The 14,287-nt window shown below is 39.7% G+C and overlaps 1 protein-coding gene across 3 annotated transcripts in view; it reads left to right on the top strand.

Annotated features, from left to right (window-relative positions):
• Nucleotides 1-14,287, top strand: part of LOC306823952 (growth factor receptor-bound protein 10-like) — a 64,243-nt gene that overhangs the window by 12,990 nt on the left and 36,966 nt on the right. For 2 of the 3 annotated variants that reach the window (XM_079343900.1, XM_079343898.1), the window contains exons 2-3: nt 587-714; nt 9,161-9,257. In XM_079343900.1, coding sequence (XP_079200026.1) covers nt 664-714; nt 9,161-9,257 — 148 coding nt within the window. In that variant the 5' untranslated portion in view covers nt 587-663. Of the gene's footprint in view, nt 1-583; nt 715-9,160; nt 9,258-14,287 lie in introns of all 3 variants that reach the window. The other variant, XM_079343899.1, reaches the window with a different exon arrangement.

The raw sequence follows: 14,287 nt of genomic DNA, 5'->3' as shown, positions 1-14,287 counted from the left end.
GGCTGCTGAGTCTCTACTGCAATTATGTTCATTTTAAAAGCACCAGCCCTCAGTAGATTTTTCAGTAATTTATTAATGACTATGAAAGTTGCTTGTGGTTGGGTTGTCAGCGGAGTCTGTAAAGAGTGATACATAGATTCAGAAATATGATTAAAACCCAATGTATTTTTCTTTTTTTTTTTTGAGATTTGGTTGTTGGTTCAACAGCGTGAAACCAAGGGGTTGATAGAGTACCCGATTTATGCTCTTCACCCTGACAAATAAACAACAATGGACTTCAGCCAGCTGCACAAAAGCTACTTTATCATACAACCACAAGTAAAAGCATTATGGAAACAATTAAGCATCAGTGAAATGCTTCTCATTTTCAACCAGTGCCCCCCCTTGATGCTCGTGGATGTTGTTTACTGTGCTTATATGTGGGTTAAGAAGTGCTCTGAGCTATATCTGTCTCCTCAGAAGCTAGACTTCATCTTCTACTTCTGTCATCCTCGTCTCCTTCCTCTCCAGGACCTCTTCACCCTCCCCTTTTCATCCTTTGTACTTTTCCACTAACCTTCATTTGTCTGCTCTTCTGTCTCAGCAGGTTCTGCTCGCTTCATCTTGTACTGCAACCGAATCCAACCACACATATTGCACGAGAGGACGTGAGGAACACAGAATATGGCTGTGGCTGGGTGTCCGGATTATTTCCTACATCATCCAAATTATCAGGTAAATGTCAATTCTTTTCTGCAAGTTACACATCTATCTTTGGGAAGTTAGATTTTGCTTCAATAGCTCAACTACTGTTTGTAAGTCATCGTTTGCTTATTGTAAGCTATTAGACAACAACCAAAATCCAGAGTTGCAATGTCTGTTTTTAAGATTATAAACCAAGATTTACTAAATTTAATAGAAATGCTGATAGAAAATGTAATGGGAAAATGGACCTGTTTTATATTGAATAACATTTTTAAACCTAAGCGGACATGGCTATTAGCCTTGAATTAAACTCCTGGGAAATTGTTAGCTGGATTAGATTATGAAATATAAGGTCTGTGTTGGTATGCCTTGTATTATTTATATATTTAACACACTAAACTAATAATAAACCATCCTAGAAGAACTCAAAGAAATGCAGAAGTGCTTCCAGGAATTCTGAAAAAAGGTGAGGGTGTGGATTCAGGTCACTGGTTCCTGCCAACACTACAGCCTTTCCCAGCCTCTCTCTCTCTCTCTCTCTCTCTCTCTCTCTCTCTCGCAGCTGCTCTTAGAAGTATATTTGGCCTTCTTGTAACTACCTTCTTGATTTGTCACAACCTTTCACAATTGTTAACACATTGAATTAAGAAAGAGCTGCAGGGGGGGGCAGACTGTTAAGCAGTGTTGGTCCAACACAGACGCATGTTCTCCTGGCTCACAGCCCCAGGTAACTGCTGCTCTTTCTATTTCTGTGTTGTGTTCGGACCGTTCACTGGCATTCAAACGCATGGACCAGTGCCTTGTATGTAGCATTTCTTAAGTGTTTGTCTGTAGGCCAGCTGAACCAGTCCATCATGTGGAATTTAGGTTAGTTGTCTCCTGTATTCATTTGTAGACTTTTATTCTTTTTGGGCTGTATTTTTACGTTTTACACTGTTATGCTTTTTTTAAAAGATGAAAGGTAGGAAGAAAGGACTATGGACTGTTACTGACTGAATTATAAAAGCAGAACTATAATCATTTTAATATTATGATAACTAAAAGCACAAGCATTTCAGCTTCCCAGCATTGAGTGAATCCCACAGTAAAACAAATCCCAGGACTGACAAGTCACATTTAAACTTCTATATGCCAAAAAATGATTATTTAGTGTGAGAACTTAATACAGCCTGGCTGATATACTGTTAATTAAAGACCTGCAGGGACCCATGTTTGGTAAAAAAAAGATTATACCTAACATTTAATGCAGAAAAAAGTCCTTGATTGACTTATAGATAAAGATGTCATGTGCTTGTCTGATTGCCAGTGCAGTCATGTCTCTATAAAGTCAAGCCTCTATCCAGATAAAAAAAGTACTGTTTGATTGTGATCATACGTCTCTGTATCTGATGTCATATCAGTATTTTTTTTTAAATATTTCTCTCCACATTCAATATGATATTGGTCAAAAAATACCTCTTAGTTTTACTGTATGTTTATTAGAAAAGCCACATAAAAATCGGACTCTTGCGCTTGTTCTTATTTTGCACTATGTTGCTTGCGTTCTAATGTGCCGATATCTCATTTTGTCTGTCAGGTCAAATTCAACTAACCCTTCAGTCAGGTTTAAGAGTTAGTTGAATTGTTCACATCTGCCTCCATGGAGCAAAGGGCTTACAAACATTTGTATTAGAGCAGTAGCACTATTAGCCTGATCAGAAACCGCTCTGTTGTGTGCCTGTCATATGGACCATGGGTTTATCTAAGACCTTTGACCTTGGAGTTACTGGAGGTCAGAGAGGTCAGCGTTCTGGAGTCTCCCAGGTCACTCTAGCTTAGAGAGACATACACCACGGATTGTGTGTGTGTGCATGTGAAGGTGTAAGGAACATAAATGTCCATTGTTGTGTTTGTGTAGGTCATTCCAGATGTGTTGTTCACCACCTTATTTGCCTCTATGAAGGTTTATTCTCTGATGGGCCCACAACAGAACTGTAGTATTGCTTAAAATGTAAATTATGTAATCTGAAACTTGTTGTGTGTGTGTGTTCTATGATTTGCTTGTATTATTGGTGGAGTGAAGTCAAGGTCACTGCCCTGTGTATCTTTTTTCTATTTGTTCTTTATTGCTTCAGCTGCAAAGATGAATCACTTTGTGTTGTGAGAATAGCAAATGTGTGTAATGATTCACTCAATCATAGAGCAGTTAAGGAAACTAACCTAATAAAAATAAACATCAGAAGGAATGGGCCTCATTTGAGGCTGAGGTGTTAACACTGTGGCTATGGCGTCCTTTTTTCATCATGTGCCCTTTTTGGAACGCTCTCTTCCCAAAAGTGCCATACATGAGCTCAGCCGTCGTCAGTTCATCTTAAGGCATGATATTGGTGTGCCGGTCTTTGATTTCTAATATCCTTTTCACCATTGTGGAAGCACGGCACAAACACACACAGTCAGATACTGTATTTACACACACACATTGCTGCGCTCCCTCGCTGGCGCCGCTGAAACCATCCCACCTCTGTTACTACCTTGGAAGAAGCTTCATTCTCTTCTGGGTTGAGACAGCATTTATTTTGTTCTTTTACCACCAACTTTCGCTCCAAAATGTACACACTACCAGTTTACACATGTACATGTACAGACACACATTCACCCGTCTGAAAGCATTCAGTTAAAACTGTTGTACCTTGACCTGCTGAATGAGAAGACCTATTCACTGTGAATTTCCAGGTATGGAAGATTTTCCCTGATAAAAATGCAGCAGCCATTCAGAACAGATTCAAGTACAGATATCATTCAAACATAAATCACAGGGGTTGTATCTCCGTTTTTAATCTTGTTTCTGTTGTATGATAGTGAGTGGTGATTAAATGAAGGTATGTGCAAAGGCTTTCAAATTTAACATGGTGAATCAGGACTGTATGTGGCAGATCACAGCCGATTAAAGAGAGGACAACAGACCCTATGATCATCTTTATGAGGTAATATTGATTACCTTACCTTCACCCTCAAGAATAATAAAAGTTAATTGGCTCAAAGATTCTGTGTCAGCAGATCTCAAGGAATCCTGTTTGCTGATATTGTCGCGTACAGAAATTCTGTTTTTTTGGATGAGGTTGATTTTTGCTAAGGGGTCTGGATTGTAACATGCCGTTGTTCCTAGAAATCACAAATTTGAATCTATTTTGCTCGGGGCTTTCAATGCTATCATTTTGTTGAACATTTGTCACAAAATTATGCAAACAAACTCTGTGTTATATGTTGAACAGATTCAGACATCAGAGTTTCTTTTTACCAAGCATACTAGCATTATTATTTTCCGAATCCATAGGCATGAAAATGTCTGGATTATATGCTGCAGGGCAGATGAAAGAAACTTGGAACTATCTCCACCTTAATCCGAACAAGTGATATTCAGATAAAGGCTGTAAGATTCTTCTTTTTTTTAGTTAATGTATTTATTTATTTATTAATCGGTACACCAGTATCTATGTCTTGTAATGTACCAATAGTAAATGTATGTCCGAGGCCATACTGTCAAGTGAACAGCTGTGCTTTGACAGCAGCTCCAGCTGAGCTTTTAGTGTATAAACAGATACATGTGGCAGTTGAGCAGACGAGCAGACATTAGTGTGACCTCTTGATCTGGATAATTATGTAAGAAGGGATTTCCTCTGGCTGTCTACTGTCACATATGTTGCAACAGGGCCTTGTCAGGTAGCTATGCTCTCAGCAGGATGGTCTGAAAGAAGTTTGAACATTGAGACAGATTTCCATATGTTTAAAGCTTTGTGAGAATCATTATTCTGGGTAAATCTGACACCAATTAGACTTATCATTAAAACCTTGAGTTCATTGTCAGCTCTCCTTTTTCAACCTCTCAGCGTTTGATACATGGATCATATTCAATCACTGGTCACAACATTTGACCTCAGTCAGGTCAGATTTACTTCTCCGGGCTTAACGTTTACATGCATCTCAGTCTTTTTGTTCAAGATTCCTACCCTCCGTCCTGTTGTGACCCCACTTTAAGTGCTCAAGCAACTTGCATGCACACATAATTTTGTGTCTCTATCTAATGAACTTTGAGTAATACTAAGACAGAACTAGGATAAAAGGAAAATAAGTCTATTGATACATGTGTTTCTCTCTCCTCTTTGTACTCTCATTCTTAAAAGCTCCAATAAAACTAAAAACTTAATTACAAGCCTGCATTTGCATGGCTGACAATTATGCAAAATGGCCAGTATCTACAAGATAAAATCCCCAAGTTAGCATTCTGTCCATTGTCTGTGGAGGCCTCAAAGGCTGTCTGGGAGTCGGATTTTTGTTGGTAAGATCCACAAAAGAGATCAAGGTGTGCTTAAAAGGGCCCTTTAGTCCTTTTAGTGTGTTAACTCATTTACTCCCAGACAGCCTTGCAAAGCAGCATTCAGGACCAGTATATGGTCCAAAAGACTCCCTGCGTTTTTGCCCAGTGGAGCTGAACCATGACCATCCTGTGCTGAATACACACGAGCACGCACACACACACACACACACGCACACACTCTACCGTTGTGCTTTACCATCCCACCAACCAACCAGCGTCCCAGTGCTGTTTGGGTGACTGGGTAGGGATCAGTCACAGTCTGGTAGCTGGACCCCCAGACACTGTGAGTTGATGATGGGGTTTGCCATGTCACAGGGACAAATGGTGTGATGCGTGGTTATTTTGCCTTTTTTTTTTTTATTGCTAAAGAAGGTTAGTCAAATTAAGCTCCAAAGTCTTTTTTCCGATGCGGCCAAGACGGCTGGAACTCGAGACAATACAAAGACGGGACAATGCAATGTAATGATTGGATGCGGTTGGGTTAGTTGGTATAGAAGAGGGTTTTTTTTTTTTTTTTCTTGGTGGGGGTCGGGGGGAGGTGGAAAAGACCCTATATTGATGGTGAGTGTGCAGTTATATTCAGTGTAGCCTGAGTGTTTGAACCAGCAGACTCCAGGGAGGAACACCTGCAATTTCTTCTTCTCTAAAAATAAGAGCAGGCAAAACTATGGATTGTACCAATCCAAACTCTGCAGGCGGACTCTTTTATTAAAGAGTGCATGCAGAGTGGAATTCTTCTTCAGGCTCTATCGTCACCGTGAGTCAGTTTCTTTGCACTCCCCTTAACGTCCTCTTTGTAAAGTTAGTTTATAATATTAGGTTTAGATCATTTATAACATGTAAGGCATACATTGAGTTTAAAAGGCTTTGATGTTTCAATGTCGGATTATATTTTAAAGAAATGTGTAGAACATACAAAAACAGTTCTGTGGCACTCACTCTTTTAAAGGTTCTTTGCATCCTAAACTGAATCAACTTTACAACTGTGTTTGCAGCCTGGACCTGCTGTATTGAATAACATTTTCTACAAGTGGGACCTAAAATGACATAATTTGCATGCAGACAATCACAGTGGAGTCACAATAGTCACTCATAGCTCAGTGATTATTGAGGTGTCAAAGATAACTTGTACTGATGTGAGGCAAAAAGCATGTAACAGGGAAAAAAGACAAATACGTACTGCAGAAAGAAAATGTTCGTACAAAAAACCCTGGTGCTGCCTGTATTGTGTGTCATAAAACTTTACTGTAAATGAGTAACGGCAACAGCTTTTATTTCAGCATCAGAGGAGGTCTGTTGCAATACACAGACACACAGTTCTGTTTTTTTTGTTTTTTTTTGTTCTATGAGCACAGTGGACCGTCCCAGGACGTTCTGTTCCCACTTGTGCTGTCGGGCTCTGAGCAGGACACCCCCTCCAACACACACACACACACACACACACACACACACACACACACACACACACACTCTAACATCCACACTAACATCCACACAATGGGTTACCCACTATTGAACAATATATAGAAGTTATAGGTGTTGGAAACCTTCCATGTTTAATGGGGATTTGCTTTTCATTGAGTGCAGTGGCAGTTAGAATAGTGGAGAGAAAGGGGTCAAGCAAGGACATTGTTAAGGTTTATCTTCTGTGCTCTGATACACACTGTTTTCACACAAGCAGTGTATGATCAGTGGAGTTTATCTTAGTTGAATTTCTTTCTTTTTTTAACGGTTGCACCAACAGAAAATAAGCTTTACTTACTGAAAGGGTCATGCAACACAATACTTTTTTAAAATCCCATAGTTAAAGTAAAGGATGAGTGAAATATAAAATGCTGCCAGTACCACCCTTTTCAAATTTTAGATTAATCATAACTCGTGCACTTCTGCTTTGCACCTATTACAAGTACAAATTTGCTCTGCTGTGTTAGGTCTTTGTCTCGTCTGTGGCTTGGACCCATCTTTCATGTTGGTCACTTATTGCCTACCTTACTTTCTAATATCTTCATTTCATTGCATTTTTGTTTAAAGAACTCGGGTGTTCGGAACACTTAATGAAATCACAAAACTACTACTGATTTCTTTTTTTTAATAAATATAAATTTTGTTTACAACTACAGTTCACAGTTCATTATGTCCTCGTCCTTACGATTCTATTCAATGATCTATATGCTTTGATATCAATTTAATGATTCATAAAGATGACAGGAGTACCCGGATAACTCATCACAGTACCTTCTGATATTTGTGAAATAATTGTGTGCATTGTTTGTACAGACTGAGAACAAATTGACTTAAAAATGTATTTTATCGTTGCATTCTTCTTTAATAAACATTAAAGTACTGTATGCTCTAAAGCAGGGTTTCTTAACCTTTTTGACCTTGGGGCCCAACATTTTCAGGGCAAGGTAGTCTGGGGCCCAATCGAGTGAATGGTTCTGATTTAACTTTTGCGGTAATTTTTATTTAATAGCTATTTGTGTCACAATGTTGTAATAATGAACACTGTTCTTCATTTGTATGTTTTTTAATCAATATATCAACCTATACATAGGCTAATTATGCATAAAACCTTGCACAAGTTAAGATCATTTAATTAATTTTGCTCATATAAAACCATGTTTTAGTGCATGTTTGTCAAATAAGTAACACAATATAAACTTAGCAACAAAAGCAATAAAATTAGGTGCTCAATGAAGTTAGGTAGATTTGGTGAAATTAAAAAGAGCATTCTGTTTTGTGTAGCGCTGCCCCCGTTGCCGTCATTATTTTTTCATTTTAAGAACCTCTCCATTACGTTTCCACTCAGATTAAGGCCCCGTTTACACGGAGACGCTGTGACAGTAAGACGAAACATTTGGACATGCGCAGTAGTCGAGAACAAACAACAATGGCGGCGGCTGTGTGCTTCGGCAGCTATTGGCGTTGTATCGTCTTTTAAAACAGAACCTTGATATGATACATTGTGTATGTCGCCGCCGAAAGAGCAACGAATACTTGCGGCAAATTGTTCAACCTTTACCCAAGCACAGGGCGACCATACGCAGCATTTAGGTGAGACTTGGGAGAAGTAGCCGCTGAGGAGGATGTTGTGGAGGAAGTGGTTATACTGCTGAGTGTCGCGCGTGTCGCGTTGTAAAGTTCCACTGCCCACTACTGGCCGGGCGTGAGAACTACATCGTTTTCACTCAGGCAAGACCTGCCGTGGAGACGGTCTGTACTTCGAATCCGGAGTGGAGTCGTTTCGATGCATTTCTGTCATAGCGTCTCCGTGTAAACGGGGCCTCAGGGTAGTCACCTAGCAGAGTTGAGACTTCTCCATAGACGTTAAGCTAAATATTCTTCTCCTTCTCGTGATGTAGGCCTACTTCTAACTGATGATACTGCCTCTGGTGGTCGGAGAGTATATTGCAGGCCAACGATCACAGCCCTTACGGCCCACAGATGCAAACATATTATCCCCTCACGGCCCTGCAGGTGGCGCTCGCGCCCCCATGGTTAAGAAACCCTGCTCTAAAGTGCACATTTGTGCCTGAGGTGAATTTGCAGAAAACTCATGATTAACATAACAGTGCTGTAATGGCATGGACAAAAACTATATGTAAAGAATTCATGAATTCACTGCACCCCCAGTGGAGAGGGGCGTTATTACAAAGAAAAGCTCGATCTCAGGATTTCCCTTAAAGGGATACTTCACCCATGAAGCTGTGTATCATTAGAAAAGTGGTAAAGTTTTGAAAGTTTTCTTCATGTGATGCAAAAAGCTTCATAGTGCATCACATGAAGAAAACTTCCAGGCAAAGAAAAACATATTTTTCTCGTCTCAGGGCAAAATGAGGGCTGGATTCACAACCATTCAACACTATTACCATGTTTCTAATGATACACAGCTTCATGAAAATGGGTGAAGTATCCCTTTAATCAATAATGAATCGGGAAATTGGTAATTGCAGTACATAGATGAAATTATATTTTTTAACCAGCCTTAGATAAAATTAACTTTTTTTTCATTGAATTATTAATTCATACAAAATACTTGCTCTTTTTTGTGTATCTAAAAAAGAAAAAAGAAAAAAAAAGACCCAGCAGAAATAATGTTGTCCTTGTTTCTCACTTTTTCAGCAGGACAATATAGACCGGACCTCCAATCACAGGCCAGCTGATCTCATTGGTCCGAGCTTCCAGCAATCAGCCAATCGGAGTTCTCCTAATCATCAAGGTCAGTCTTAGCCATCAGTGGACATGTTATAGTGTCTGTAGGATGTGTGTGTGTGTGTGTGTGTGTGTTCCAAATTTAATCAATCAATATTCCTAAGTCCAACAAACCTGACAATACGTTACCATTATTTTACATCAATATACTGTATAACTCTACTAAAGTTAAAGCATATTGTCACATCATATTGCACACATTTGGACTTACTGTACATTGACTTGGTTTTACACAAGCCTGAAGTGTATTCATGATTTATTTTCGTACATGCGTGTTTACAAGGAGTTCATGGATAGGTTATGACCCAAGTCTGTGTGTTTGTTTTAGTAGTTCGAGTACAGTGTGTGAAGCGGCTTGCTACTCATTGTCCTCTAGTCAGGCATCGAGTCGAGGGGGGATGATATATATTTGGGTCTCTTCCGCTGTAAACATTTCAGCAGTTCAAAGTGTGATCTGCGTGGACACAGGGTGCCATTATAATTACGCCGCCTATCTAATTGTGCCATACAGGGTTCATCCATGACAATCGGAGCATGAGATTTAAGCACAATATGGGCTCAGCATGGGAGGTAAGGGCGGGGAGTCTGCAAGGACTCGGCGACTGAATTAGAACGCTTGGCTCCAACATGAGAAATAAATGGAGCAGAAATTACATTGTCATTTTACAGAATCCGCCAGGATGGAGGGATCTCTGAGGGACCGGAGAGGCAGACGAATGTAGATGACTTTAACTAATGAATAATTTGTTTACATTGTCAGATCAATGATATTTTGAAAGCAAAGTATCAGTACATTATGTCAGAAATGTATGTGTTGACTGACTCCTGAACCTTGTTTTTCTTAGACATTTAAAGATTATACTGTCCCCCCTCTCTCTCATATGAGTTACACAAATATTTGGAGAACATTTCTGATCAGCAAGCCACCATTTCTAAGCGTCACAAGCTATATTACAAGTCTCTGTTATCTGAGAAGAGATTTACTATTTAGCCCCAGTGCTGCTGGTGATATTAGTGGGGAGATTATCCTTGCTGACGTAGTTTAACTTGTTTTCCAGTAAACCCACTCTTTAATACTTTTGGACCCTACTAGTGCGACCAGCAACTTGCAAGAATTGCTACAAAGCTAGAACAGTCATAAACCTATTAACTTTAGAGGGAACAGTACAGCTTTGTTGGAACAAGACCTGCCATTATTTCACATGTTTGGAATGAGATACGATTGAGCGGCTTATCGAGCATTTGCAACACAATATTTGATGTCTAGAAATAGAAGTTGCTCCACAGGACACTCCCAACATGTAAGCCATGGATTTTGCCTTGTATATAATAATTTACTCTTAAGTTGAGGGAATTTAGAAAGTTTAATATAAAAGGCCCAGTGGAGGTCTTTCTCAACATAACTATGAGCATCTTGAGGACACATTGTCCTGAGCTTGGGCATGACACACGAGTGCTCTACAGTCTCTCACAGATGCGATGTCACAGACTTGCACTGTGCCAATGCTGTCTCCTGTTTGTTGTTTTTCTCAGACACGCACCAGAGTGACTTCAGAATTCATTGTGAATATGCAGTGAAGATGTACAGTATCTCTAGCTTGTAAATAATAAGAACAAACAACCTCCAGGGCTTTGTTCATTATGCTGTTTTTATTTTGTAGTCAAATTCCAGGTTTTGGAAGGTCTAAGGGTGACCAACAAGAAATTACTGAAACAGATCTTTAATAACAATAATCTTCAGCCATGCTCGCTGCTGTTTGAAGCTGAAACCATTTTGGTTAAAGGCAGGATAGGTCATTTTCTCCAGATACACTTTTTAAGATTTTGGTTGTAATGGTCTTTAGTTTCTGACAGTAATTAATAAGTCATGTGCTCTGAAAAATAAACAAGAAAAGATCTGTGCAGTCCTAAACATGTAAATACTTTGACCAATGTCGGTACTCGGTACACGTCTCATGAACCAATCATGCCTCCCTGTCTCCCTGTTTGCTTTCTACCCCATGCATGCACAAGCCCACACTAAAAGCATGAACTGAAATCCACTCTTTGACCAATGGTGCTATTTCATATAAGTGAGGGGGCGTGGCTTTTGAGGGAACACAGAGGGGAGGGAGTGGGTGAATACAGAGAACGGAGAAAACGCTACTTTTAAAATCATGCTAGTTTTCAAAAATGACCAAGCTTGCCTTTAATGCTGCGGACATCTGCCTTCTGCAGTGCACACAATTTTAATATTAGCAGGTTGTTGTTTGGGTATTTAGACAAATATGCATTATTATAGGGCATAGGATTGTATGTATTTGAAATGCTTAAAGCTAAATATCGGTCATATTGAAATTTTGAACGCATAATCATTTGAGGGAAAGTTAGCCTTTTTTTATGTATTTAAATAAGGCAAAAACAACTGTTGTTCTCCACCTGTTCTCTGTTGTATGTCCAAGTGAAATTGGACATTGTGTGGATCTCTTGGTCTGGCTCTCCTTGTTTGAACCCACTTTCCTTTTCCATTTTCTTGTTCCTGTTCCAAAATTCCCCCCCAAATGACACTCTGTCTCTCTTTCTCTCTATTTACTCTATTTACTATTGCCCTCCTCTCAATGTTCATCTCTGTTTTCCCTCTCTCCCTTCTGTTTCCCACTAAAATTCCCGCACTCTCCCTCCCCAATCAGGAGGCTTGGCCCTTGGTGGGTGTGTTTTGCTGTCACCACTACCATTGTGCTCCCCACTGCAGAGTCACGCTTTACAGTTTAGACTTGCTCTGACTGTCCTCCCACTGATCCCTTTGAATGGAAGCCCCTCTGCTGGGCTTGTATTTTTCCCCCTTGTCAGTCTTCTGTGTGTGTGCGTGTGTGTGCGTGTGTGTGTGTGTGTGTGTGTGTGTGTGTGTGTGTGCGCGTGTGTGTGTGTGTGTGTGTGTGTGCGTGTGCGTGTGTGTGTGCGTGTGTGTGTGGTATACCTACATTCCTCTTTTCTACATGATTGTTGCCCCGCCTCTTTTTATTTTCACCAGCAGGAATGAATAAGAAATGCATGGATTTAGAAAAAAAAAACAAAAAACGCAAAGAGCCATATGGATCATTCCTCTTTACAATGGGTTTGTTTTGGCTTTCCAATGATCAGAGACATTTAAAACAGCTTTCACACAGACTCTTATCAGAATTAAGACATTTAACCATTGGTTAATACTTCATTTAGTGTGGTTCAAACAACAGAGGAAACTGGGGCTATTTTTACCCCTAATTGAACCAGTTCGAGGTTCTTACAAGAGAAAGGGGGGTGGGGGCTTTATTGAACTCAAGCCATGGGAGAAATTAAACAATGAGGAAATACAATACTGACAGCGTTATCCTTTGACCCAACTGAGTTTTCTCCTTGAGTAATGACTTCTGCAGTGGAGTTTGAGACTATTTAAAGAGCATATGGAGACATAATGAAAAACATTTTGGGCAGTAATATTGGTAACGATTCCCCTTTTTTCTGGCACTTATGGACTAGTCAATATGGATCAATATGGATTATTGATAAATAAATAAATTTGAAGTTCTCCACTAAAAAGGGTTACCTGCAGAAACTCCTGCTGAGCAGAGTATTAACCAAACAACCTAAGATAAGTGGATTCAGAATAATCACCCATCTTAAAAGACAGATTTGTAAAGACGAGTGTTAATGTACGGTTGTTTCCTATGTTTGCATCCATTTGTTAAACAGCATAAACAAAGTATTTAACTTCTGTTTATTAAAGGTTTATTATGCAGAATTTTAAACATTATTAAAGCTCACATTAAATACATTACACTCACTCAATAATAATACATTATTGAGTAAAGACCTCCTAGAAAAATGAGATAAGATATTAAAGGATGGTGCTTGCTTATGGTACTCAATGGCTCAAGCATTTATATTTTTTGTTTTGTTTTATAGGTTAACTCCTTCCAGTCTAACTTTTAGCCCTGCTATCATGTGGGGGAAGAGAGATGGCTCTGTCCACTCAGGGTTGCTATTTGTGGAGTCATAATGGCAAAGTGCTTTTGCAAGAGTACTATTGTTGGAAAACCGCCTGACTTTGGAGCCGAAGAAATCACTTATTTTCTTTGGTTCATCTTTAGGAGGTGTTCTCTTGAAATGGCTGGGGGAGGGGGGGCTGGTTCGCGAGACTGGGGCTAAAGTGCGACATCCACTGGAATTAATGTTGCATATTATATTTAAAGCTCTGATTGTCAGAATAAGCTTTTTTTTTATACCCATTTACACGGTTTATCCATCCTGCAGAGTCCAAAAAACCCAAACCCCCAGCTTCTATAAGAGATAACTCTCAACAGTCAGTGGAGCTTTCGATAAATTGTATCGATTTGAACTGTTGGTAATATAATTGTAATGAATTGATTAATGTTGTATGAGCATTTGCAACAATCTCATCAAAAAGGTATGAAAAAAAAAACAAGAAAAGCTTTCTACCTGAGTAAGCTTTGAGTTTAGCCATTGGATGGATAACATTTTACAAGAATCAGCTGCCCTGCCCTTAGATGCCTATTTAATGGTGATAATGACATGAAAACCTTTGTGGGGTTTATTTTGGATTCAAAACAAATGTGCTGCAAACAACTGTTGTGTAAAACATGAAGAAAGGCAGCAATTTACAGCTCTTAATGATGTTATGCACTTTGCATATTTTTACTTTCATTTTATATATTTTTTTTTATATAGTTTATTAATCCCCAAGGGGGAAATGTGGTTTTCACTTGTTATTGTAGAGACATGCTTCTCACACATACAGCCCTGAATCACACACGTGCACAAGCAGGACCTGTGGACATGCATTAATGGAGAGACGTCAGAGTGGGGCGGCTGTCCCCGCTGGAAGCACCCCCTGAGCTGGAGGGGGTTCGGTGCCTTGCTCAAGGGCACCTCAGCAGGGCTCGAGAACTGGTCTGGCACTTCTCCAACTACCAGACCAACTTCCATTTTTAGGTCCGCATCAGAACTGGTGACCCTCCAGTTCCCAACCCTCAGTCCCAACGGACTGAGCAGCTCAGTCCA

This window comes from Symphodus melops (assembly GCF_947650265.1).
Source record: "Symphodus melops genome assembly, chromosome: 5".
NCBI lineage: Eukaryota > Metazoa > Chordata > Actinopteri > Labriformes > Labridae > Symphodus > Symphodus melops.
The sequence above is the reverse complement of the archived record's forward strand: the minus strand, read 5'-3'. Positions and strand labels throughout refer to the sequence as shown.